This window comes from Apostichopus japonicus, chromosome 19 (genome assembly GCF_037975245.1).
Source record: "Apostichopus japonicus isolate 1M-3 chromosome 19, ASM3797524v1, whole genome shotgun sequence".
Classification (NCBI taxonomy): domain Eukaryota; kingdom Metazoa; phylum Echinodermata; class Holothuroidea; order Aspidochirotida; family Stichopodidae; genus Apostichopus; species Apostichopus japonicus.
Genome location: NC_092579.1, coordinates 21,087,212 through 21,111,754, shown reverse-complemented (window position 1 = coordinate 21,111,754; position 24,543 = coordinate 21,087,212). Strand labels below are relative to the sequence as shown.

The 24,543-nt window shown below is 36.8% G+C and overlaps 3 protein-coding genes across 4 annotated transcripts; 1 reads left to right on the top strand and 2 right to left on the bottom strand.

Annotated features, from left to right (window-relative positions):
* The first annotated feature begins 14 nt into the window (after positions 1–14).
* On the top strand, positions 15–5,889 carry LOC139959599 (ubiquitin-like protein ATG12). The gene is made up of 4 exons (XM_071957326.1): positions 15–250; positions 1,733–1,869; positions 2,928–2,990; positions 4,141–5,889. The coding sequence occupies exons 1-4, from the start codon at positions 154–156 to the stop codon at positions 4,198–4,200; spliced, it is 357 nt and encodes a 118-aa protein (XP_071813427.1). The 5' UTR covers positions 15–153; the 3' UTR covers positions 4,201–5,889.
* Positions 5,572–18,190, bottom strand: LOC139959586 (cilia- and flagella-associated protein 52-like). The gene is made up of 12 exons (XM_071957309.1): positions 18,007–18,190; positions 16,628–16,827; positions 14,839–15,104; positions 14,026–14,125; positions 13,339–13,556; positions 12,715–12,778; positions 11,818–11,930; positions 10,316–10,464; positions 9,378–9,523; positions 8,845–8,996; positions 8,028–8,130; positions 5,572–7,161 (listed from the first exon to the last, which is right to left on the bottom strand). Exons 1-12 carry the CDS (start codon positions 18,068–18,070, stop codon positions 6,877–6,879), a joined length of 1,860 nt encoding a protein of 619 aa, XP_071813410.1. The 5' UTR covers positions 18,071–18,190; the 3' UTR covers positions 5,572–6,876.
* A 1,108-nt stretch (positions 18,191–19,298) lies between these two features.
* On the bottom strand, positions 19,299–24,319 carry LOC139959587 (major facilitator superfamily domain-containing protein 6-like). Of its 2 annotated transcripts, none has more exons than XM_071957311.1 (4): positions 24,078–24,319; positions 23,056–23,145; positions 21,150–22,283; positions 19,299–20,704 (listed from the first exon to the last, which is right to left on the bottom strand). In XM_071957311.1, the coding sequence occupies exons 2-4, from the start codon at positions 23,078–23,080 to the stop codon at positions 20,511–20,513; spliced, it is 1,353 nt and encodes a 450-aa protein (XP_071813412.1). In that variant the 5' UTR covers positions 23,081–23,145; positions 24,078–24,319; the 3' UTR covers positions 19,299–20,510. The 2 variants fall into 2 exon arrangements, with proteins under 2 accessions (XP_071813412.1, XP_071813411.1); XM_071957310.1 differs by lacking the exon at positions 24,078–24,319 and adding an exon at positions 23,543–23,829 and having other exon boundaries at positions 19,300–20,704.
* Between the last annotated feature and the right edge of the window lie 224 nt (positions 24,320–24,543).

The window sequence follows — 24,543 nt, the reverse complement described above, 5'->3', positions numbered from 1 at the left end:
ATTTCCATGGGACAAAATTGACTCTGACACCGGTTGATGATGTCGCTCTTCAGCTTCCGATTACCGTACTGGTTTCCAACAACCTTTGAGCAATGGAAGGTAGTCTAATAACAATATATTGACAAACACCGAACTCTGATCTACACGACCGAAATGGACTCCGAGCAACAACCAGACGAGATTTCCGCATCAAATGAACCAACGAGTCCATCAAATAATGCTCGTCCTGTACAGTCAAAGTCGGACAAAGGTGAGCTTTCTTAATTTTATTTCATCTTAACATTAGGCCTAACGTCAGCCTAGTGTAGTCTAACTGTTAGGCTATGCAGAAGTTACTTGTATTTGTAACGGTACTCAGTCTAGAAAAACTTCATCACATCGTCCTCGCACTTGTCGAAGACTCGACTGGTTGGCTAGCCTGGCTAGGCCAAGAAAATATGCTAACCTATAGGCCCTAGTCAGGGTTACTATGATTGATTGCCATATGATTTGAAATATGGTGGTTAAAAGTCACTCCATTTCTTGAAGGTGACAGCTTGTTGTTCCTCCCTTTTCCAAACGAAACTCCGTTAGGGAAGGGTTACACTAACTCAGTTTCCTATGCTCACCACACCTTAAAGTTATATCATATCCATTGAATGAATGGCTTAGCCTATGGTACTAGTGTATGTTTGGAATGGTTTGAACCTTTAATATAAAGCATATGTCAAAGCACTAGTAAACATCAGTTCGTCCAACTGCCGGACCCCAGACAGTAAAGTTACTATAGTCAGTATTGCGAAGTTCGCCATACTGCGAAGTTCGGGCACCCTAAGAAATACACGATTTTCACCATGAAAACATACAGGAAGAGCCAAATTTCACCAAAAAGTACGAAGCTACAGTTATTTTCTCTCCAAAATGACCCGTGTGCAAGAAATTACTTACATATTTGTCAATAAAATGACGAAGATCTATGAAGTCTGTTATAATTACTGAAAGAGCAACAGCGCCACCAATTTTTACCAGCGCCACACTGTAGGTTGCGTGGCCGAAATTCGCAATACTCTAGCAAGAAATACCAGTTCCACAATCACGAAGAATCTTCTTGGAAAACAACGTGAAAACAGTTTGCAGGAAAGAAAGTTTGGCCGTGTATCGTACTATAACAAAATTCTCCCACCATATGAAGTATATTTTCAAATGATTTATACCAGAAGATTTAGTTTTGGGGTGTTTTAAGTCTTAAGTGGGCGAACTTAGAAGTCACCATCCTACTGTTCGTAACACTTACCCTTATGCTCATCTTTTGTCTCGCATTTCAGCCTGCACGATTTCAGTATTTCTTAAAATTAGGGCATATTTTTGCCTGTTTGCAAGCTGTTGCCTTTGCATTGATGGTTCTGATTGAAGTGTACAAATTGTCTGTGGATCTGCACCTCTCCTGCTTCTGGATACATTTCTAAGATGATCATTACAATGTATATCTGCATTAAATAACTTTATTATTCCCATGCTACAGTATAGCTGACACTATCAAAACCCTACTCTGGGTGTTTTGCCCATTCATGCTGGGGTCAAACTAGTTCCCTGTGCAAAAAAAAAGGTAGGCAGTCTATACTGAACAAAAATGCAGATATAGGGGACTGCATGTGTTATGTGCGTTGTGTACTATCAGAACTTTTAATGTAAATACATTCATGAGTTTTACTTATGAGATACTGTTAATTTTGGTTCCTCCTTTTATATGCAGTTGACATTTTGCTGAAGGCTACAGGCGATGCTCCAATTTTGAAGAAGAAAAAGTGGGCTGTGCCTGGAGACAGGACCATAAGTGGCATCATTGACTTTCTGAAGAAATATCTACGCTGTCAGCCATCAGAATCTGTGGTATGAATGAATTACATGTACTGATGTACTGAATTGAAAGAAGAGCTGGAGAAAGCATTTTTTTTTGGGGGGGGGGGAGGTTCTGTTCAATGACATTTTTTATTACATGCTGTAGACTGGCAAGTAACTATGTGGTCATGTCGGCACCGTGTATATGGCTGTGTCTGTGTGTTTGTACATGTGTCTGTGATGCCCCGAACAGGATGTCCCAAGACAGGGAATGGTGCCAAATGTTGTACTTAACATGCAGCTTTCACAGTCCTTGTTGTTTTTAGTGGGGCACAGAGATCAGCGCAGTTCGAGACTGTTTGAAAATCTCACCAAAACTGTTATTTCCCATGAACCTGAACTTGGAAAAGTTTGTATTTGTATAGGAACATTGCTTTGATGATATTAATGTGTAAGACGTTAACAGATAACTAGTAAAATTGATCAAATGCGTTGTGATGAATCCCTCTTATGTACCGATACAAATCTTGTCATGTTCCAGTCAGACGTTTGCAAACATGACTTGCCTAAATGAAGTAAAATAAAATTGCCATACTCGAGAAGAGGATCAAATTACATTCGATATGATATCATATCAGAAAAATTTTGGTCACATCCAGATCATTCTGGACATTGAAAGCTGTAATAGGATTTATTCTTGTGAATAGTTTTGCCAAGTCTATGTGATATATATATTAACATCATCATAGACATATATTGTGTAAATCAACCAGATCACAGATTGAGTTCCCTCTAATCAAACTCCCCTAACATTGAGTACCTACAAATGCTTACTCTCTTGAAATTGCAGTCAGAGAATGATAAACCTATTTATGTAGAGAGGGTCATTGCTAACAGGAATGTATATTGCTGAGTTGGTCCAAAGCCACGTTAGCCTGTCACAGAGACAGATTATGTGGAATCATTGTGGGTATTTATTTGACCTATCTTCCTTGAAATGCAATGAGAATAGTACCAATAGTTTGTTCATGTAGCTCTGTATGCAACACCACACTGACTTGTATATTTTGCTGCCATTATTTATCAACTGTCTTTTCTTTCCCTTACAGTTTCTGTACGTGCAACAGACTTTCTCACCATCACCCGACCAACAGATAAGCAATTTATATGAGGTAGCATAGTTTAACTTTCTATGTCATGTCTGTCTTGCATGCATTGCACTAACATCATAACAACTGCAACTTAATTTAACCTCAGAAATGAGTTTTGTTGGCTCAACTGAACTTGATGACCATGACTAACAACTAAACGACATGTAAAATGACATGTAAAATGACAACTAAATGACATGTAAAATGACTTACCCATGATTGGTTAATTTCTTTAAGACTGGATGGTTTTTGTCGTGAATGCCTGCATTCTGCGGGCTGCTAGTCGGGCAAGCACTACATGTTCATTTTTCCTCGACTGAAGCCGACATGACTTAGAGCTGTCAAAATACTGATCAGCCAACAGTGGAGTTGTTTTGGGTCGTGATCAGTTGGGCAGTGTGCGGCAGGCTTAACATGAGATAACCCTTCTATTACTCAGCTGGACTACTTAGGTGGTCTGTGATTTCATCTGGCCATTTGTTCTTCAAAGCTCTACTTAGGCTATTACAATCTTCTTGTTGAAATATCATTCCAAAATGACACTTTCTTTTCAAAAGGGGCTCATAATGATCTGAATTAACATCATAATACACCAGTACATGTTACATTATCAGCTTTGCAATGTTACACCTCATGTTCATACTTTGAATTGCACATTCACCTTCTCTTCTCTTGTTCAGGTTCCACATTAAACAAACACATTATAACTTAAAGGTGTCAAGCTCCCTGAAAAGTCAGATTTCAGAAAAGATGTAAAATGTGACAGTTGGACCTATCTATGCAATTATATTTTAGTCTCTAACATTCAACCTATCCTAGATATGGACCAAAGTACAGTATCCTGTTGTTATGCTTAAACTAACTGCTGATTCAAACAAGTAAGGAAGCTAGCAATGCATGATGGTGATAAACATTTGCATGTAGGTGATCGTCTTGAATCGTGGTAGCGTATTGTGGAGGTAATAGTGATGTCGCGACAAGTTTAAGTCAAAACATTTACAGATCGAGTAACACACATATAACAATGTTGTGATCAGTTTCCATCTTAAGGAATGTCACTTTTCACTTGATGTTGTTGAGTTATAGTGGTTTAAAATTTTGACCATTGGTGACCACTTTTTGATATCCATCTACTTTGAATGCTCTATATATTCTGCCTTTCTCACAACAGTGCTATGGAAGTGATGGTAAACTGGTCCTACACTACTGCAAAAGCGAAGCCTGGGGATGACGAACGAAGCCATCTGTCTATTAAGATGACGTTTGCTGATGAGAATAAATGCAGTCAAGGACCTGACAAGAGAGATCTGCATGACAGAGATGATGACACAAACGGATGCGAGATATACTGTTGGAGGAAAGTAATCCAAGCCAAAGTGGAAGGTCCAAAAGCAAAAAACAGGACAGCCAGGTTTAAGATAGATATTACCAGGAATTTGACTCACGAGCTGGTACTCTGTACTTTCCACAGGATTCACTGATCAGTCTGTAAGCAATGCTTACAAACATTTTCTTCTCTCTTGAGAAAGGTTTACCTGATAATTAGTCTATCATAACAGTAACAACTTTACCAAGCCATGTCGTAAACAGTAACAGTTATAACTTGGCATGAAAGTGATGTTAGGAATGTGCACAAGTATGTGTTGCACTACTGAGGCATGTATTAGTTGAATAGTTTACGAGATAGTTTAGGGGGGAGGGGGGGTGGTGGGACGTACTGATGACCTTTAACACCCATCCCACAAAAGCCATCAATTCACTACGGAACATGGACAGGAGAGGGCTTTGCATGCAGGATTGAAAACAACTACCATGCCGTTATCCTCGAGGAGGAAAAAACCAAGCAATGAGGATGATTTTGATGGAAGCTCATGTTAATGGAAAAATATACACAGATATCTTAAATGCATTATTTCTACAATGCCAATGTACATTTAATTGCCCTTTCTGATACTTGCCTGTGTCTTAGACACAGAGGCAGGATTCTTAATGAAATTGTTACCACAAAGCTGCAAGTAAACTCAACCCTCAATGTTTAATTGCTGTCTTATTACAGAGATAATTCGTCTTTGCTCCGTTTTTCTACCACTTAAAGTGAGTGTAGCAAACTTCCATCATAAACAGGGGTTGCTAAAGTGCACACTATTTCTCACAGATGCTTTAAGGGATTCTCAACTTTTGACTTTATACTCGATGAACATTTGCACTCTTCCTCCAATGTTTAGGTTATACTTTTCATCAAGGAGACTGCTTTAAGCTTCCAACTCAAATTGTTGACCTATTGTGGAGTAAGTTACATGCCCATGGAAACAGAAAGTACTTCAGAAGGATTTGATAACAGTAACATGTTTGTTTCAGTAGAAAGATTATTCCTTAGGCAGAATAAAATACCCCAGGATTTTGATATGACAAGGATGATAAGATTGCTATGTCAATGTGAACATCCTGGGGTGGAAGTAAATCATTAAGTCTGCGGCCAGTGAAAACCATCAACTATCAAAATATGGAAACCTGTACTGTTCAAGTTGTACCAAACAGTGAGGGCTGGTAGTTAAAAACTTGAAGCAATATAACATAGCATTCTTTCATAATGACACTGAAATTGAAATTTTACAACAAAAATCTTTATTATGATATACACATACAATTTAGTCAAAGAAGGCTCTGGTAGAAATTGTGACAAATTTTTTTTAGTGTTATTCGTATTATCTTTTAGTAACGCTTGACTCTTTGTTGAATGTGAAAAATAAATAAAAAAATGAAAAAAATACAGCAATGAGTTCAAGTTATCATAAAGCTGATCTTACATTTTTAAATTGTAATATTTGGTAGGAAAGCTGTACATATGTAGCATAGAGTAAAACACTACTATTTGTGCAAGAAATGAAATAAAACAAGATTTGACAAAACAGGAATATAACATTATTCTAAAAGGTATTGTTTTTGAAGACCCCTAGGACCGAAGTGCAGTATGTGGGAAGCTAGATTTTGTCAAAATCAATATTGCTCTATTGCTTTTTGGCAAATGGGAGATGGAGGGGGAGGGGGGGGGGGGGGTTATGGGCTAAAAAAGAGTGGGAAGGTTTTACCAAATCAACATTACAGAGTATTACAGATTTTGAAAGTGTTTACCAAACCCGCAGAATATTACTCAAAATGAGATTGTAAATTGATCAAAAAGTGACACCATCCAAGGTTTTTGCAACAAGTGAACATTAAATCATTAGTAATGAACAAACCCATTTTGACAAAGTTTTTTGTACCATATTATACTATGTAGGTTTAATCACATACAAAAACCCAACTTCTAGAAACTCATTACTTGGGAATTTCCCTGCATTATTTGAAATGAAACTTAACAAGCAAAATCTTAAAATGTACTTTGTTATGAGATTTGGGGTTTGGAGCATCAAGAAATGAACAAAATCAACGGAACAAGCTTCTCTGTGCTTTTTAGAAGGCATTGGTGAAATTGGTTAAAAGCTCACATATTTTATATGATTTGATGCTGTCAGAAAGGTATGACAAAGGAAAAAAGGCTTAACTTTACTTAAACTGGCTACTTTATGGTTTTAAATTTTTTATTGAACACGAGATAATGCTTCAAGGTGTTTCTGGTAGAAAAAATAGAAATGGAATGGCTCCAAGTGGACGGACGTTCAGATATATGAAAAGCTATCACTGTTTGTTAAATTGTTATGAAATATAAAAGGCAATTTATGACCCTTTCCCAAACTGGGGATATTATTTCTAATGAGATTAAATTAAAAAAAAACTTAATTGAAAATATTCTCCAATAGTTGCATTTTATTTTTGTTTTAACAGATTTTTTTGCTGAAAGGCACAAAACATTTCTTTCTTTGCTCATTTATGGGGGAGTGTTCTCGTTACATATTTTGACATTTTTTCAACAGACTGGATACTTCCAGCAGATAATAGCCCCGTCTTTGCTGACACTGACGATTAATTTCTGTTGTGGACAGACCCGCAATCTGTTGATGAACCCGCTGTGTCCTTTGCCGATGCTGGTCACTTTCCCCTCTTTGTAGTTCCAGACTTTGATGAGTTTGTCATCGCCGCCGGTTACAAAACATTGACCGTCTGGTGCCATATCCATGCCGTTTATGGATCCCGACATCGAACCATCCACTTCACGGATTGCAGCAGCGTTGTATGTTTCCCAGTAGCCGATCTGAAATTTTGCCAAAAACAGACCAGTGTTTATTACATGAAAGTCAAAATGTCTGCAAAAGTCAAGAGTACTTAAGGTTATCTGTATGGTACATGCCCTGACAAAGTTAACAAAAGTCCTGGATAAATTAACCAAAGAATTGGCAAAATTCTATGGGAGGAATGCTTTCTTATGTTTTTCACACATGAGTGGCTTTTATATGTCAGCGTGTTTTCAGGAGCACTACTCACAACGTTGACATGAAATGAAGTTTTTAATTATTCATTCTCAATTAAATAAACAAAAATAAGCCCTCTTGTACAGCATATGGCATGCAAGGTTTACTTAATCTACTAGTGTGGTTCAACCCTGTAAAAGTTACTGAGATTAACACTTCAAACATTCTGGATATGAAACCAACAGCAAATATGAAATTACTTTATCAAAAGGTCTGCGTTGAGATTGTTCTTGCAGTGTCTGTAACTGTTATTTAAGCTAGTGATGTGTTAGTGATGTGACGTCCTTCTGGGTAAGAGTCTAATTCCCCTCCGCCTCCCACAGAAATAATAAAATCTTATAGCAATCCAGTTTTCACAGACATAGCACTATCGGTGCATCCATACAAGTTTGCTACTACAATCATCTCAGTTTACTATTGATGTGAGACGAATGTTTAAGGCACAAACATGATTACAGCAAACTCGGCCAAGTAAAGGAAACGCACAAGTTGAAAGTTGTTCAGAATATACCTCTACTTTTTATTCTGTGTTGTAAGGAGCTTCATAAAGTTGTGAAACAAATTGCAACACAAGAAGACTTCTTTTAAGTCAATATTTTGAAATTATTAAATTACTTGAGAATTTAACCAAGCTTGATTGGATAATTACCTTCCTGTCTGTTCCACTAGTAATAACCTGATGTTCATCTGGATGGTAGCATACACATTTAAACAGTGTATTAGCAAAGATCACTTGATTACGAACAAAGCGCCTGAAAGAAAAAAAATGAGAAGTGACCAATAGGTATAAAAACATTAAAAAGAAAACAGCACAGTACTTAATGTGAATTGTCTGTTATAGACTTATTTTCTTGGAGAGTGAGTGAGGTTCTTGTACACACTCAAAAGCTAGCAAAACTGACAATCCCATGACGTTTAAACCAGCTAGTTGTGGTCAGAATATGTCTTTAGAACAAAGATATATTGGTTGCATTTTCATCATATCTACACCTGTGGAGAGTGTAGTCAGTACAACACGCCCTGCGTCAATTTGGAGGACATCTTCCAGACCAAGTGTCTAAGGAGGATTTACAAGATCAGATGGCAACAGCACGTCTCAAATAAGACCGTTCTAGAGATGGCAGGGGCAGAGAAGATCAGCGAGGAGGTGAGGAGACGGAGATGGAAATGGATCGGCCATGTGCTGAGGAAAGACAAAAACGATGACTGTGCTGTGGCCCTCGGATGGACACCTGAAGGAAGAAGGAAAAGAGGCCGCCTGAAAACCACGTGGCGACGAATGGTGGAGGTGGAGCGGAACTGCGCAGGCTGGAGTACATGGAACTCTGCACTCCACGCAGCTGCAAACCGAACCCAGTGGAAGAATGATGTCCGGGACTTGTGTGCCTTCTGGCACAGAGAGACTTAAGATTAAGGTCACAATATAAGATTATTAATGAAACACACCAACTGTTAATAGTACTTACTGGAGGTCCCATATGATACATGTGCCATCTTCACTGGCGCTGATACATTCCTGATCGTTCTTACGAACCTTGATGCAAGAGACTGCGCCCTTGTGCTCCTTCATAGCCTCAACAAGACTCTGACGGTTACGAGACACTTCCCATACACGTACCTGCCAGTGTAACAGACAGACATAATCAAGTTCATGAGGATACGGATGAAATATAAATCACAGAGTGTTTCATTTTTAACAAATACAAATATATCCTCAAATTAAGAACTAACTGAGGAATTATAAACAAAGTTTGAAAGAGCAGAGAAATTTTAAGAAAACAGTTTCTAAGAAAAACCCTCAAAGCATTCAATCAGTGTGTTCAATGATTAACAGATTTCACTGACCAGTTTCCAACATGACACATAGACCAAGAATAAAAATATATAAAAATATCTTGTCAGGTATGCAATTAATCTTCAGCAGTACTATAAGGCAAAATATGACTACTTATGAGTGGGGCCACTTATGTGACCTGTTTTAATCGATTCGTGAACTGACCTGGCCTTCTCCTCCTCCACTTATGATGCGTTTACAGTCGGAGGTGGTAGCAATGGCTGTGACCTCTTTGTTATGTGCATCCTCGATCATGTACATCAGTTTACCAGACTCGGGGAAGAAGGCTCGGAGCTTGTTATCATCCCAAGCTGAAAGAGATCAAGTGAATGTAATTGAAGCATATTCAGTGACAATGTTACAAGAGGGCAAAACCATCTAGCCTATTCCTCTCCTACTGCCATGGTGTCATATTACTCATCAATAAAGGTTAGTAGTAAGAAAAGACAATTATTGTCCCGTTTCAGTATCGTTAAAGTCAAATGAGCAAACACAAACTGTAAAAAGGCCCATCATATGAACAACCGCACCCCCCAACACCCCTTCCCTCCCTTCTTGCTCCAATTAAGTTGTTCTTGTTCAAACCTCTTATAAGGATGATTAATTATTGAATTTCTATTTATTATTGTACTTATTAAGGGGGTCATAAATGGCAATACATACCGCTTTAAGTTCATCAAACATTTACTGAGTTATCATCTGAGTATTAAATTGTGATCTACTGCAGCATGCAGGGAGATTGCCGACAAACTGAGAAGATTCAGTGCCCTTTTGAGTATGAACTATGGTTATACTGAATATGATATCATCTGAGGAATCAAAGTATGAAGTTATAGGTAACACACTCAACATCAAGTAACAAGCAAAAATACCGCATGTTGCCCTGGCTGGCAATCTACATTGATTATTAGGAGGGTAAACTGAACTAGGATTACCAAAACTATGTTGCTATTTTGTAATTGATATGTTAAATTAGTCAAACACAAACATTTCGCTGAAAGAGAGCACAATAGGATCACCTTCAGTTGTTCGTCTGTGCGATAGGCTCCGAACTTATCCCCACCTGTCACATGTGGTAATGTACAAATATTAGGAGGGCTTACCTGAGACGATACATTTCCCATTGCGCATAAAATCGATAGCATGGCAGGTCATGTTAGGGACAGAGATCCTCAACAACTCCTTTCCCGTTCCAGCATTCCATATCCTTATGTCATTCCTGGAGCAGGTTGCAAATAGCTCGGATGATTCTCTTTTGGGGAGACAAATAGTACAAACAATTGATATTATCGGGACATTCATGTACTCCATGAAAGTTGAAATTAATACGGAGAGACAATACACGAGAGCAGTGATGAATAGATCATATTTGACTATTTTGACTATTACTTTCAACCTCAATTGAAATATTCATAACATTTGTAAAGTAGTGACACAGACTGAAATGATCCATTCGGGACAAACTATTGAGACAAACTGAGGGGCATTTATTCCAGCTATGTCTTTCCAGTTATGCCTTGAGCTATGGCCGGCCATCAGTCTCAAATCGTGGGGAATCGACTTATACCGATTTAAATCGACATATACCAATTTCCTTCAACTTATACCAGTTTCCAGCAGCTTAAATTTACTTCTACCCATTTAAATCGAGATATACCAGTTTAATTCGACATATCATCGATTTAAATTGAAATATACCAATTTTAATTTGACATATACCAATTCAAATCGACATATACTAGTTTAAATTGATGATATGTCAAATTAAATAGGTATATGTCATTTTAAATCGACATATACCAATTTAATTCGACTTATACCAATTCAAATCGACATATACTAGTTTAAATTGATGATATGTCAAATTAAATAGGTATATGTCATTTTAAATCGACATATACCAATTTAATTCGACTTATACCAGTTTAAATCGACACATACCAGTTTAAATCGATGATATGTCGAATTAAGTCGGTAGAAGTCAATTTCCTTGGACTTATACCAGTTTTTAGCAACTCAAATTGACATATACTTATTTAAATTGACATATCATCGATTTAGCTCATTAACATATTCCAAATCCCGATTTCGGTGATGATTGACATGTTGAGATACATCACGTGCAGTCACCATAATCCATAATCACCATTATTATTATTACTATGCTTATGAAACTTTGTATTGCCAAATCAAGCAACACATATGTTAGTCTCCTTTTCAAATCACACCAGATACAGACAGGAAAGATTTATCCTTTCCATTTCATGTTATCTTTGTAACTCTTTTCCCAGTAAAATTTTAAACTTCTTTAATTTTCTTAATTTTAAATTTCTCATCAATTTCTCAACATAAATAGATGTCATGAATAAATTTGACCTCAATGTCAGCGTACTAATCTCTCCAAAGAGTTTTCAAAAGTACTTACCTGGTTGTTAAGACCCTTTAATTATTCTCATGGAGATTAAATTGCTAGGTAGCATTAAAATTGCCTCTTGAATCTTCAACTTAAAAGTGAAGAATTATAAGTGACCAATTATTCTACATTCTAGCATTTCTGATATATATCATGTTTTTTGTTTGTTTTCATAAACATGCGATGACTTACGCTGGGAAGACGATGTCGTTGACGGCCGCCGCGTGGCACGTGGAGAGGATTTCGTGGGTGAATTCAGCAAAGTTGAAAAGGTAGACTTGAGAGTTGGCTGCTCCAACAAAAAACTGGAAACAAACCAATTAATTAACTTTAGTTAATAATAAAAAAGGTTAAAGTATGAGTAAAGAAATAAACAACAACCAACAAAGAGATATATGCTGGTGATCATTTTTCAAGTGAGGCGTAGCAAAAGCTAACATTATGCATACCGTGCAAGTTACTACACCCGTGGAACTGTTACATGTAACAATTTTTTAATTAACAGTCTTAATAGTTTTGGTTTTCATATAATAAAAAGGCAAAATTAAGCAAGTTTAGTCTCAAAGTTGATATGAAAATTGTAAACACAAAGTTTTACTGTGAAAGTGTCGTGATTGAATCCTTTGGATAGTCTGTATCACATATTTGCATACACAACAATTGAAAACTGAATTTTTTATCACTGCAACATGGGTAATGTCAGAACAGACACTAGAAACAATCTACCAATCACCTGCTATGCAAATCTCTTTGTTGACTCAACTTTTTGAGTACAAGAACCAGGTACAAATTACATGATTAAATATCTCAACAATGGATGAATGTATATTGGGAGGTTATAATGAAAAGCTAACTGAACAGTTACTAAACATGAATGAAAAACTATTTAGCAAACTTGGTAGTATATTGAAGTATATTGAAATATATGTTGCCTGCAGTTTCTTTATTATTTAGGAAACTTTCTTTGTTTCTTATTATTTATTCATATCTTTGCATGGATAGCATCATGACAGCACAGAAGATATTCTGACATTGTTAATGTTTGTAAAATGCCTAACTGAATATGGATAAAAAATGCTATATATGTACCTGATGTCCATTTCCTCTTAATGCAAGAGATGTAATGGCACTAGCTCCTTTAACTTTAGCAGATCTGCAAAAAAGAACCATAACAAGCATGTCTAAGGAGTTACCTAATTAATTTATTTGAAAATATTGTCATCACATTCATATCTCGAAGGTTCTAGAAACATGTATATAACTCAATTCACAGAACCCCTTCAAAATATGTATTCATGAGTATCAAAAAATATGATCAGTCAGTGTATTCAACTCCAAATTTCTCTTCAATTTGAGTAGTCGTATCTTTTCAAAAGCAAGCTAAAAGATATGTTTTTGTTATCCCTTTCCATTCAATTTGAAAACGTTTACTATTACTTTTATTAATTATGAAAGGAATTTAACGTTCATGGATTGTTTGTAATTTCAGCAAATTTTCACAGAAACCTTCTATCCTTACTTTAGCATCCTTATTTTACCACCCTTACTTTAGCACAATAAAGGGTGTGTAGCTTATGACAACTGTTGTAAACTATAGCAAATTGACATGCAATGAAAGTGGTTTTTTTCAAGTGCTTGTGGTTACTGGCAATCTTAACGTTTACAATCTGACATACCAAACTAGAATCGGTTAGAAGCCACCCGTAGACTTACTTCATTCTTTTGAACTTGTCTCCTTTACATATGGCTACGGTGCCGTCACCCCCACCGATGAGGATTGCTCCGGTCTTCACCAGAGCCAGAGATGTCACTCCCATGCTGAACTTATCCTTCTCTGGTCCAAAGAAGCTCAGAATGTGATTTTTTATGTTCATCTTTAATACATCTCCACTGGTGGTACCACAATAGAAATAACTGTCATCTTCAGCCACCTAAAACAAGAGAAGTTAAAAACAGAAATGTGAGAAAAAATGCAGGATGCAAAATATATGTCAATACTTATGATTACATAAACTATTAACCTTTTGCAGTCATGCCTGTTATGTCCTCCCTTCACCCCCAACCATCCGACCATCAAACAGTTACTACAAAAAAAAAATGCCAATTATTGTTAGAAATGGGAAACTAACTGGAAAACTGTCAGGTTTAAAGTGTAACTTGTATCAAGTTAAATATACAACTTTATATCGAAAAGTCTACTTAAGTGGTACTTCATGAAAGTTTTTGTCTGCACAAAAGCATTTGAAAAAGCTCTAATATCATTTCAGGGTATGGAGCATCTTGTGACCCACTTCAGTTGTCACTTTAAACAAAGACAACTGAAATCTCTGATGTTCCAGTTTTACTGATGGCTGAAACAGGTAAATATAAGAAAGAAGACAAGGCAACAAAGCAGGTTACCTCTATACACTTCACAATTCTCTTCAACTGGCCCATGTTACAGTCCACTGCAGGAATCTTTCGGTTCTTGAGGTCAAGTGTCCAAACTCTGATGGTGCCACTGAGGACGAAATGAAACATAAGACATCACTATTTGTTTCTTTAACATGTGTCATAAGAGAAAGGTACTGTGTGTGTTGAACTGTACACCTGAATCATAAATTTTCGCTAGGAACAAAACTGTTCAAATATCTACACACACATAAATTCAGCTGTGAAGCCAAAGTTCTTATATTATTCATGCAAATCCTTTTTGTTCTGTTCCCCCCTCCCTTTCTATCACCCCTCCCACCTGACCCTCCCTGCAGCTCATAACACAAACATTATTTACACATGTAATAAGTAGGCCTCTTAGAAAAGACTAGTAGTTATTTCCTTTAAATGTTCAAACTGTTAGCCTATTCAGGTGGTTTAATTAAATGAGTTATACGAAAAGTTATACGACCCCTCCTGCTGTGCAATAGGCTCTATGTAGTAGTATATGACTATTCATATCTCTACAGTTGTCTGATGGTACCAATGATCATGTCGTCAAGTCAGGCAAAATTTTATCCGATGTCAAATCGTTAAAAGCTGTGCAACTACAAATATGCATACCTTTTTTATTGTACACGAAAGTATTTCATTTTCAGTATTTTATGAGAAATAAAATACATATTCCTGCAAAATCCTACCCAAAATGTGACCACTAAATTAGTCCCTGCAAGTATCCAGAAGAATCCATGAAATAAACTATTGTACGTTTTGGAATTCCAGTAATTACATGTTACTTACTCTCCGCCACTGACAAACTTAAAGTCGTCATTGTTGCAGTAAGCGACGCAGTAGGTCGTCCCGGCGCTCTTGACGGCAGCGGGGGCGCCGCACACGGCTTCCTTGGATTTGACATCCCATACTACAATACTGCCATCATCCTGACCTCCTAAAGAAACCAGGAAAGTGTCCTTGGGGGAGAATGCTAGAGACTGAACTTTGACCTTATGCAGAGTTAATCTGCAGTATAACTCTTTGTTGGAATAATCCCAGATGATGACGTCAGCCTGAGGAATGAGAGACAATATATTTTTTAACTGAAATAGTATCAAAAACCTGAAAAATGGACTTTCAATGAGCGCATATGTTAATTTCAGGTAACGGTTTGGAAAGGGTGGCTAATATTTTATTTTACTGTCAAGGTTTAGCATCTTTTCAATCAAGTATGCATAAAGACTTATTAAGTCTATATAGTACCCAATCAGAAGCTGTGAATGTTCTTTACCTTAAAATATGAAAATTGGTTGATACTACCAGTATTATACAAATTTTAGAGAGTGTGTGACCATAATCAAGTTTTAGCAAACTTGTGGCTCTTGATTGACTGCAAAATATGGAAGTCCCTTAATAACCAGATTAATCATGTAAAAAAAACTTTCTGCACTAGGAATTGATTCTGATGCGAATATGCTCTGTCAAGTGGTAATAACTTTTTCATGTTGTACTGTATAGTTAGGACCACCAGGGGAAGGAGGGTACAACAGATTATGAACCAACCTCCTGCTGCCACTCCCCCCCCCCATGCCCCCCTTCCTCCACTCCCTGAGCCTATCAAACTTCTCAATAGTTACAGATGAATTTTTTAGTAGTAACAATATTCAGTTCTCATCTCATAAAGGCCACAAGCACCTGATAATGACACAAATGTAACAAACGCAAGATAAGAAAAAGGGGAAAATTAGTCAGTTGGAGGTGTTTGTGACTCTACAGCAGAAAAAATCATACAACTTAATATGTTCACAGATTTTAATTGAACACAAAAGACACATATGTACAGTGATACCACCAGCATTTCTGTTTATCTTTCAGTGCAGTTAGATAGATGCTGCTTTAAAACTGTATTATATTCTGACAATATGGTATGCTTCTTTCCAACATATGAAGGAAAACTTACATCAAATACACAATAAGAATACTGGGAAGTACAGTACTGAACATTTCATTCAAAAGAAATGAAGGAGTTAAAAGCAACCTTTTCAACTTAAACAACTAGCAGGATATAGAGAGAGAATAAGTTACTCTCATTTACTGAAAAGTTTTGACATGCCCCATCTTAAAGTAGTATTTTGAACTAATTTTGATGAATGTTTCAATGCTATTCCATTCCAAAATTCAGGATATTGACTTGTCAGATCTCATTTCATTGTGATGTAAATGTTGAATATTTATGAGCCTTTTTAGGATACTTTTTAAATGTGCTTAATCCTGTACTGGTGTGACAGTACCTGGTTGAATTTTTCAAATTTATTTTGATGATAAAATTTGGAAAGATAGGATAATTGTAGTATGATAAAGTTGCAATGCTATTTAGAGAAATTTTCAGTAGACTTGGTTTACCATGTTTATTTAATGAAACAAAAAGCTGATTTAAATAGCTGTCATCTATAATGTTCAGTCTAAAGCATTCACTTTCATCAATAGGCAGCCAATACAATATTACTTCACAACTAGAGACTTTTTCTCCATTATTGCTGCTTGCACAACTATTACCAGCATATTTAAGTAGTTAGACAACATGGGAGGCTCTCACCTTAAAACCCATATGGGTTATCTGTCCAGATGCAAGGTACTTGCCACTGTTGGACACTGCAATACATGATACATCATTAGTATGACCAGTCAGAAAGTATTGCCTGTGAGAGGTAATGTGTTCAACAATGACTGTATTCCCCAATGGGTAAATGAAATGCTCTCGATCTGGATGGACCTTTAGACCTGCATAAACTGAACCTAATGGAAAGGAAAACAAATAAACATTTAAATAAAAACTAGCCACAGATGCAACCTTACATGTGATTATGTGTCATACAATAATGGAATCAACAAAAACAGTTTTTCAATTAGAATAGGCCATGATTTACTGTGGCAAATTTGCATTGTTTGTCAAATGCCTTGGCTGCAGTTGTTAGCAGTAGTTAGTATAGTCAGTATTGCGAAGTTCGCCATACTGCGAAGTTCGGGCACCCTAAGAAATACACGATTTTCACCATGAAAACCTACAGGAAGAGCCAAATTTCACCAAAAAGTACGAAGCTACAGTTATTTTCTCTCCAAAATGACCCGTGTGCAAGAAATTACTTACATATTTGTCAATAAAATGACGAAGATCTATGAAGTCTGTTATAATTACTGAAAGAGCAACAGCGCCACCAATTTTTACCAGCGCCACACTGTAGGTTGCGTGTCCGAACTTCGCAATACTCTAGCAAGAAATACCAGTTCCACAATCACGAAGAATCTTCTTGGAAAACAACGTGAAAACAGTTTGCAGGAAAGAAAGTTTGGCTGTGTATCGTACTATAACAAAATTCTCTCACCATATGAAGTATATTTTCAAATGATTTATACCAGAAGATTTAGTTTTGGGGTGTTTTAAGTCTTAAGTGGGCGAACTTCGAAGTCACCATCCTACTAGGTTAGTAGTAAAAATTTCTGCCATACAAAAAACATATCAATTGGTGGTTTCTGCCATGAAGGAAAACACCTTCTTCTAGACTACAACGGACACTGCTGTTTCTATTAACTATGTAACATGTATGTTGGAACAACCATACAACCTGAAAAGGAATAATATAACAAATGAAGCAGTTTTTAAAAACAGTAGGCCCTAGGCCAAGTACCTGTCACACCTAATTACAGCTAATTGAGCAGTCTGTGATGTATGTTGGTGTGCGGGCATCCTCACCCCATTGGACAACACAGGCGCTTCCTATTTAACTGAGATTTTGGCAAAAAAAGAAAGAAATGGATGGTTCACATTGTTGTGGTATTGCGTTACCTAGGCTAGAGTATTGTTAGGCTATCCGGCTAATGTAGCTAAGTTAGGCCTAACCATTATCCTATCGAGCTAAGAGCAACACATTGAGCCATCAAATGACCGTCTCAAACCATCATGAAGTAAATACTTACCGTAAAATCCAATAACTGACAGAATTTCCAATTCAGGAACATCTGGACGTCCTTCTTTTGACATTTTGGAGCACTTTAAGTTTCTTCACTTCCTTCTGTGTACAAATATGACTGTCACCAACCTTTCGGAAAAATTCGGACGTCTCGACTCAGGTCTTAACGTTGAATACAGTAACCAGGGCAACACGCCTGGAATTCCAAAAGAAAGTGGTGGCGCACCTCTTATTTACAATCCGGAGACGTACATGGCTGGTTGTCTTGATAACTTCGAGCCACATATGTTTATTTTTTTATGCTTTTCTTAATTCAGTATGCTTATTTTCTGTAATTGAGCTGACAAACGATGAATCTTAGGCTGAAGCTCCTTCACATGACCTAATGATAGCATTGTTTTCAGTGGTCAACACCATTAACATTCTATCTTAAAAAATAAAGAGGAAGCAAACGGTTCCAGAACGTAATGGCATTATGAAATTACAGATTGGAAAATGAAATAGACACAAATTTGAATTAGAATAAAAAAGTATCATTTCGGCCATTACACGTAATTCAAAATAATTCCAGCCATTATAACCTTGTGGGCCCCATTTGTTACGTGGAGAACATGGTGTTAACTTGGGCGTGGGCTAACCACGGAAGGTCTTATTTCGGCATTCTCGCTGATGTGCAGTATGGGTAGTATTTGGGTGAAGTAATGTGGTTAATTCTGGGATGACTGACTTTGGTCCCATTTCGTTTTTTTACATGGTCAAATTAGTGTGATTTAACCAACATATGCCCGGTAGACTTCCACAGTAGGCACAATATGGGATGTGCATGAGCAATAGTAATGTAAGTATACCATGCAATATACATCCAGGCCCTTTCTGTGTTTTAAGGAAGCTAAAAGTGGGTAAATTAGTGTTTGTATCCATGTGGGTCCCATTGTTTCAAATGTGTGGTGATACTGTGGGATGGCTGATTGAGTCCCATGTGGGTTTTTAAATGGGCACATTAGTGTGGGTTAACCAAGGGATGCCATATTGTGTTCCCCATGCAGTAGGTAGTATGTAGGGTTTTATACCGGTAACTATAGACCAAAAAAAAAAAACATGTGGTATCCACGTGAGTCCCGCGTGAGTTATATGCGTGCCATAGACAACAAACGGGTGCCATAGACTAGTTTGTTTTCATATTTCTTTCAGACGTTTGACAATGAAAATGACACTCACAATAATTTATTTCCAGCAATTTTGTACACAACATGAATGTTTAACAAAGTATAAACGAATATTTTGATATACAATACAATTAAGAGAGACAGGTACAAAGAAGAAAAAACATTCATCATGTTAATTTATATACAATATTTAAGCTATACAAATGCATGGAAAAAGAGAAAAAAAGAAGCGCAATGCTTATAGAATGTTTTCCCCATTTGAATATAATAAATATATACATATACTGGAGAGAAAATTGGTGAAAGGAAACAAACTCCAAAAAAAAAATTAAATAATATGAAAAAAGAAGAAGAAGAAAATGAATTTGTCGCAAATCAATACAGTAAAAACTGGAAGTAAGAAATTAGTTTTGGCATTGATAATTTGACAATATAGATTTTTTTGTATCTATTTTTAAAGGAGTTCAAGGTTGAGGCTGACTTAATTATACTATCTTATAAGTTTGCCGTTGAGTAAAGGACTGCTGGTTTATTCTAGGTATATATTCATCGAAACCATTCAGTTAGTTAGTTGATACAGTCCTAGACAATAAAAATAATAAGAACTGTCGGTGTAGGATATCCCTCGATGGAGATATACAAGTAAATTAAACACCTCGGTCGGTGTACTATACACCCGACACCGATGTGTATTCTGGATGCAATCTTCAGCTTTTTGCAATATTGATATGTAAAGTTTGCAATAATAAAGGCTATAGACCTATGCCTGACTTATATTAGTGTAGCCTACGCCCTAATTTATGCTAGGTTCTTCATTGTCACATCACTCATTACAGGACCTGCTCACTGAACCGCCATTTTATAACGTCCCCATTCGACGGACGAGAATGTATATCTCAGCATATAGGGCCACTTTATTACCACTTCGCCACATGTTCACCACCAATTACATGACGAACTTGTCATGGCATATATTTCTTTACTTAGTTCCTTGTAGAAAAAAAAATCAAGATGCTGATATAGTTATAATGTGCAGCGATAGTTTCTTTACTATCGCTTTAAAACTTCTCGCTGCTCTTTAGTTCTTGATGAAAGTTCCGTCAAGACGCTTTAAGAGTTTCTTCATCCACAAAAAGGTTCCAAGCGGGTAGAATTTGTAAGAGCTTAATGACTGTCCATCTTTTCATGGACTTTTCGTCGAACAATTTACGAGGTTATCTATACTTTGTATTATACTTCACAAGATGAAATGAAACAAACAAACTACACATATATATATTCTTTAATATTAAATGTCGTTACATGCGAAACAAAGTAACAACGAGGATAATCTTCCGTGAGGAAGTTAACTTTGGTTTACTATCTTCCAGTCTCGCTTCACAGTTCGAGGTCCACTAGCGTCATTTCTATAAAATACAAATAAATGTATTGAATATGCAACAAGAGTGACGGCAGCAACCAATGCGGAAGTCTGAAACATTACCCGAGCACCATTTCTTTCATAGAGCAGACCCCCTAAGATCACGCCTAGCATTTCACCTACATGGAGTAAATAAGAAGAAGAAAAATATTAAATATGAAATAGGTCAAATAATTCGGCATATTTATTTAACAAAAAAAAAAAGCTAACGTAAAGTAAGTTTAATAATGGTTGAATTACTAAATATACTAAATATTGCAGCGAATGGTTGGTGATACGAGTTTTATTCAGACTTGGGGGTCGCAAAACAAATTTGATGGGTCGCCAAAAGAAACCGGTAGGAAAAACGACATTGCCAATATTTCTGGTGAAAACAAATTGGAAGAATCTTGAACATAAATTACTTTTAAGAGTCATTTTGTGACGTATGATGTAACAAATCAATACTTTGGTATACAGTGCGCGGGTAGATAAATTCCAACTCAAACATTCATATCGTGCATGAGTTATGCAAACCGTATTAATTCCTAACCGCATATCGTGCAGTTTTAACACATAACTTACCAACACCTGCCTTGGTAGCATGCATGATGGACTGTAGAGTGGCGGCCATTCCGTCAGGTGCAATCCGGTTTGCATATTCTGTACAATTAGCCCAAAGTAGTCCGTAGCAAATGCCATGTAACGTCTCAATAGGGAGAACCTGCCACGGTTCAGTGATGACCGAATAACCGAGTAACCGAATGACGTAAGCAAACAAACCCAAGCAAAATATTGCTGGACAACCAAACTTGTCAATGACTTTTTTCGACCATACCAAACATGGAACTTCGGTTAAGCAAGTCACGATAAGGGTCGTCCCCATCAGTAATTTTGATGCACCCAAGTCTCTCAGAAAAATAAATAAGAAAGCCCCTACAATTCCTTTACATGAACCTACGATCAGTACAAGAATAAACGTCATCATGACGTCAGGAGATTTAAATATTTCTCTCACTTCATTGGAAAATGACTCCGGTGAAGATTTTGATATCATTTCCATCTTTAAAAGAGGGATAATTGATAGTAATCCGAGAAGGGTAACCATTGTAAACGATAACAAGTAATGGTTTTGTAAGAAGTATAATGAATCGTAACCAATGCTCGCTTGAATAGAAGCGTAAGAGTCTACCATTAACCCAGCTATCGGTGAAAATATAATAACTGCAAAGGCCCCTAGCCATCTTTGGCCACCGTAAGAATTCCCCGGGTATTTCTTGCATAACTGGATAGTATTGGCGTCTAGTAAGGGAACGAATCCAGCGATAAATGAGTTATTTACAAACATTAGAAGTGCCATCAAGCAAAATGTGGTTAGTGAAAACCACGGGAAGATATCGTCATGGTAACCTTGGATTGGGTTCTCTTTGACATGGTGAACACGTGACTGGTTCCTCCAATCAGATTCGTTAAAAAAGATTGGTTCAAAATAGTCGACAGGTGGTACTAATAGCATAAGTGGAATACAAAGGGACGAGCCCACTGCAGTGAAGACCATCAAGATACGATGAACATTGAATCTATCAGCGATCGATCCCCAGACTGGGCTCGTCAAGAAACTCGTCAGCGGTTCCAAACAGCGAAGAATTCCAACCTGGAAAGCATTCATACCTAGCTCGAACATAAAAACAGGAACATAAGGTCGCACCACGGCCAATGCTAAAGAAAAGAAATAAGAAAGAACGAACGAACGAACGAACGAAAGACGAGCATTAACACATCATTGCAATTAAAAACCTTTATCTTCTTCATGTTGTTGATGGTGCTTGTGGGAGGGGGGGGGGTTGGGGTGGGATGGGGATGAACAGTTTTATCAATTATAAGAAATGTGAATGCAATCACAAAAGGCATATAGTTAGTCCTATAAGTGTCATACAGTTTCTGGACAGATTTCACGAAATGCATTTCCCTTTTATAATGGGAGTGGGGGGGGGGGTAGGGGTAGAGCGGTGTGAAGCAAACGGGAGACATAATTTTGGAGTACTTTAATTGAAGGCGTGCTTCAACCTTTGTAAGCGTAAATACATAGTATACATTGCGCAGAGGCTTACACTTATATATTGGAATGGTATGGTTGCAAAGGCATGTATGGAACGGAATAACAGATGAAAACCTTCCCGACCCTACAGCCATGCAGAAAATATGATAATTTCCGGTCGTCGATATTCTGTAGCCTGATAGAAAATATGTCAAACTTAATTGAGGCACTGAGCTGGTATGGTGAGGACGATAAAACAGCAACCCGCCCCCATTTGGCTTGTCTAAAATATTTCACAAAGAAGTATACAGTCAAATCCATTCATTAACAAGTACTATAAAAGACCATTACAAACATTTCTTTTCGTTAAACTAAGCGTATAGCTTCTGGACGTCCAAAATCCCTATTGCCGAGCTGCAGTATATTTAACATATACTTTTAACATATACTTACATGCAATGTAAATAAAGTAAACCATTTTAACAGGTAGAAATGTCCTGTCCACCGAATACCATCTTCTCTGGTCTCCGTCTTCTTGATGTTCTGTTCCAATACAACAATCGAAATATATATATATATATATATATATACATATATATATATATATATATATATAAATATATATATATATATATATTTATATATACTATTGTAACCTTGAAGGAACATGAATACAGTATGAAGTTAGTCCCCTTTTTCTGGGTTGATTGTTTTTTTTTACAATATTTTGAGGGAGGAGGATTCGTCACATGTATCGAATAATATAAAAGATAAATACAAGTGATGGCTAGATTCTCTTATTTCATACAGGCTGAGCCTCATTTATAGATGAGGATATTTTTAGAAGTGAACCGGCATCATGACAGTACATTACAAAACAAAAAACGCAGTAATTACGCAATAACAACTACAATAAAAACAGACAAAATGAATCTCTTACCTAACAAAATCTGAGTTTTTTCATCCATTGTGGTGTTCTAGAAATGTCGTCTTTCGAATCGACTATCAAGTGAATTAAGACTCAAATCAACGAATTCCCCGATGCGGCTGTTATACACTTATGCTTAATGAAGAACATCACAAAGAACTGTCGTTGAATGCAGATGTTACGCGTTGATATGTAAAACACCTTCCCCGTAAGGTATAGTTTGCAACCAGTTGAATTTTGTTTCAATTAAATGTATGCTTTATATCTGCAGATTACATCACTTGTGTATGCCGGCCGTTGCAAGCTTCGTACAAGGTTATACATTAATCTTATTACAGTATATATATGCGCCGTTCATTATTATACCAGTATATCCTTTGCTATAACCCTCGTTTCTCTGATTAGTCTAGCGATGCATATCATTACGCGTTTCCAAATTTGTTCACTGGCAATTTAGTCTCATGTAGGGAATTGGAACATTGAGAATTTCTAAAAGTATTTTTTTTATAATTTTTTTTTTATATATATAATTGTAAAATGATCTTACTGTGCAATCGACCAAACCAAACATGGAACTTCAGCTAAGCAAGTCACGATAAGGGTCGTTCCCATCAGTAATTTTGATGCGCCCAAGTCTCTCAGAAAAATAAATAAGAAAGCCCCTACAATTCCTTTACATGAACCTACGATCAGTACAAGAAAAAAAACGTCATTATGACGTCAGGAGATATAAATATTTCTCTCACTTCATTGGAAAATGACTCCAGTGAAGATTTTGATATCATTTCCATCTTTAAAAGAGGGATAATTGATAGTAATCCTATAGAATGGTAAAAATTGTAAACGATAGCAAGTAATGGTTATGTAAGAAGTAGCCTATAATGAATATTAATCAATGCTCGCTTCGATAGAAGCGTAAGAGTCTACCAGCTGTCGGGGAAAATATAATAACTGCAAATGACCCTAGCCATCTTTGGCCACCATAAGAATTCCCGGGTATTTCTTGCATAACT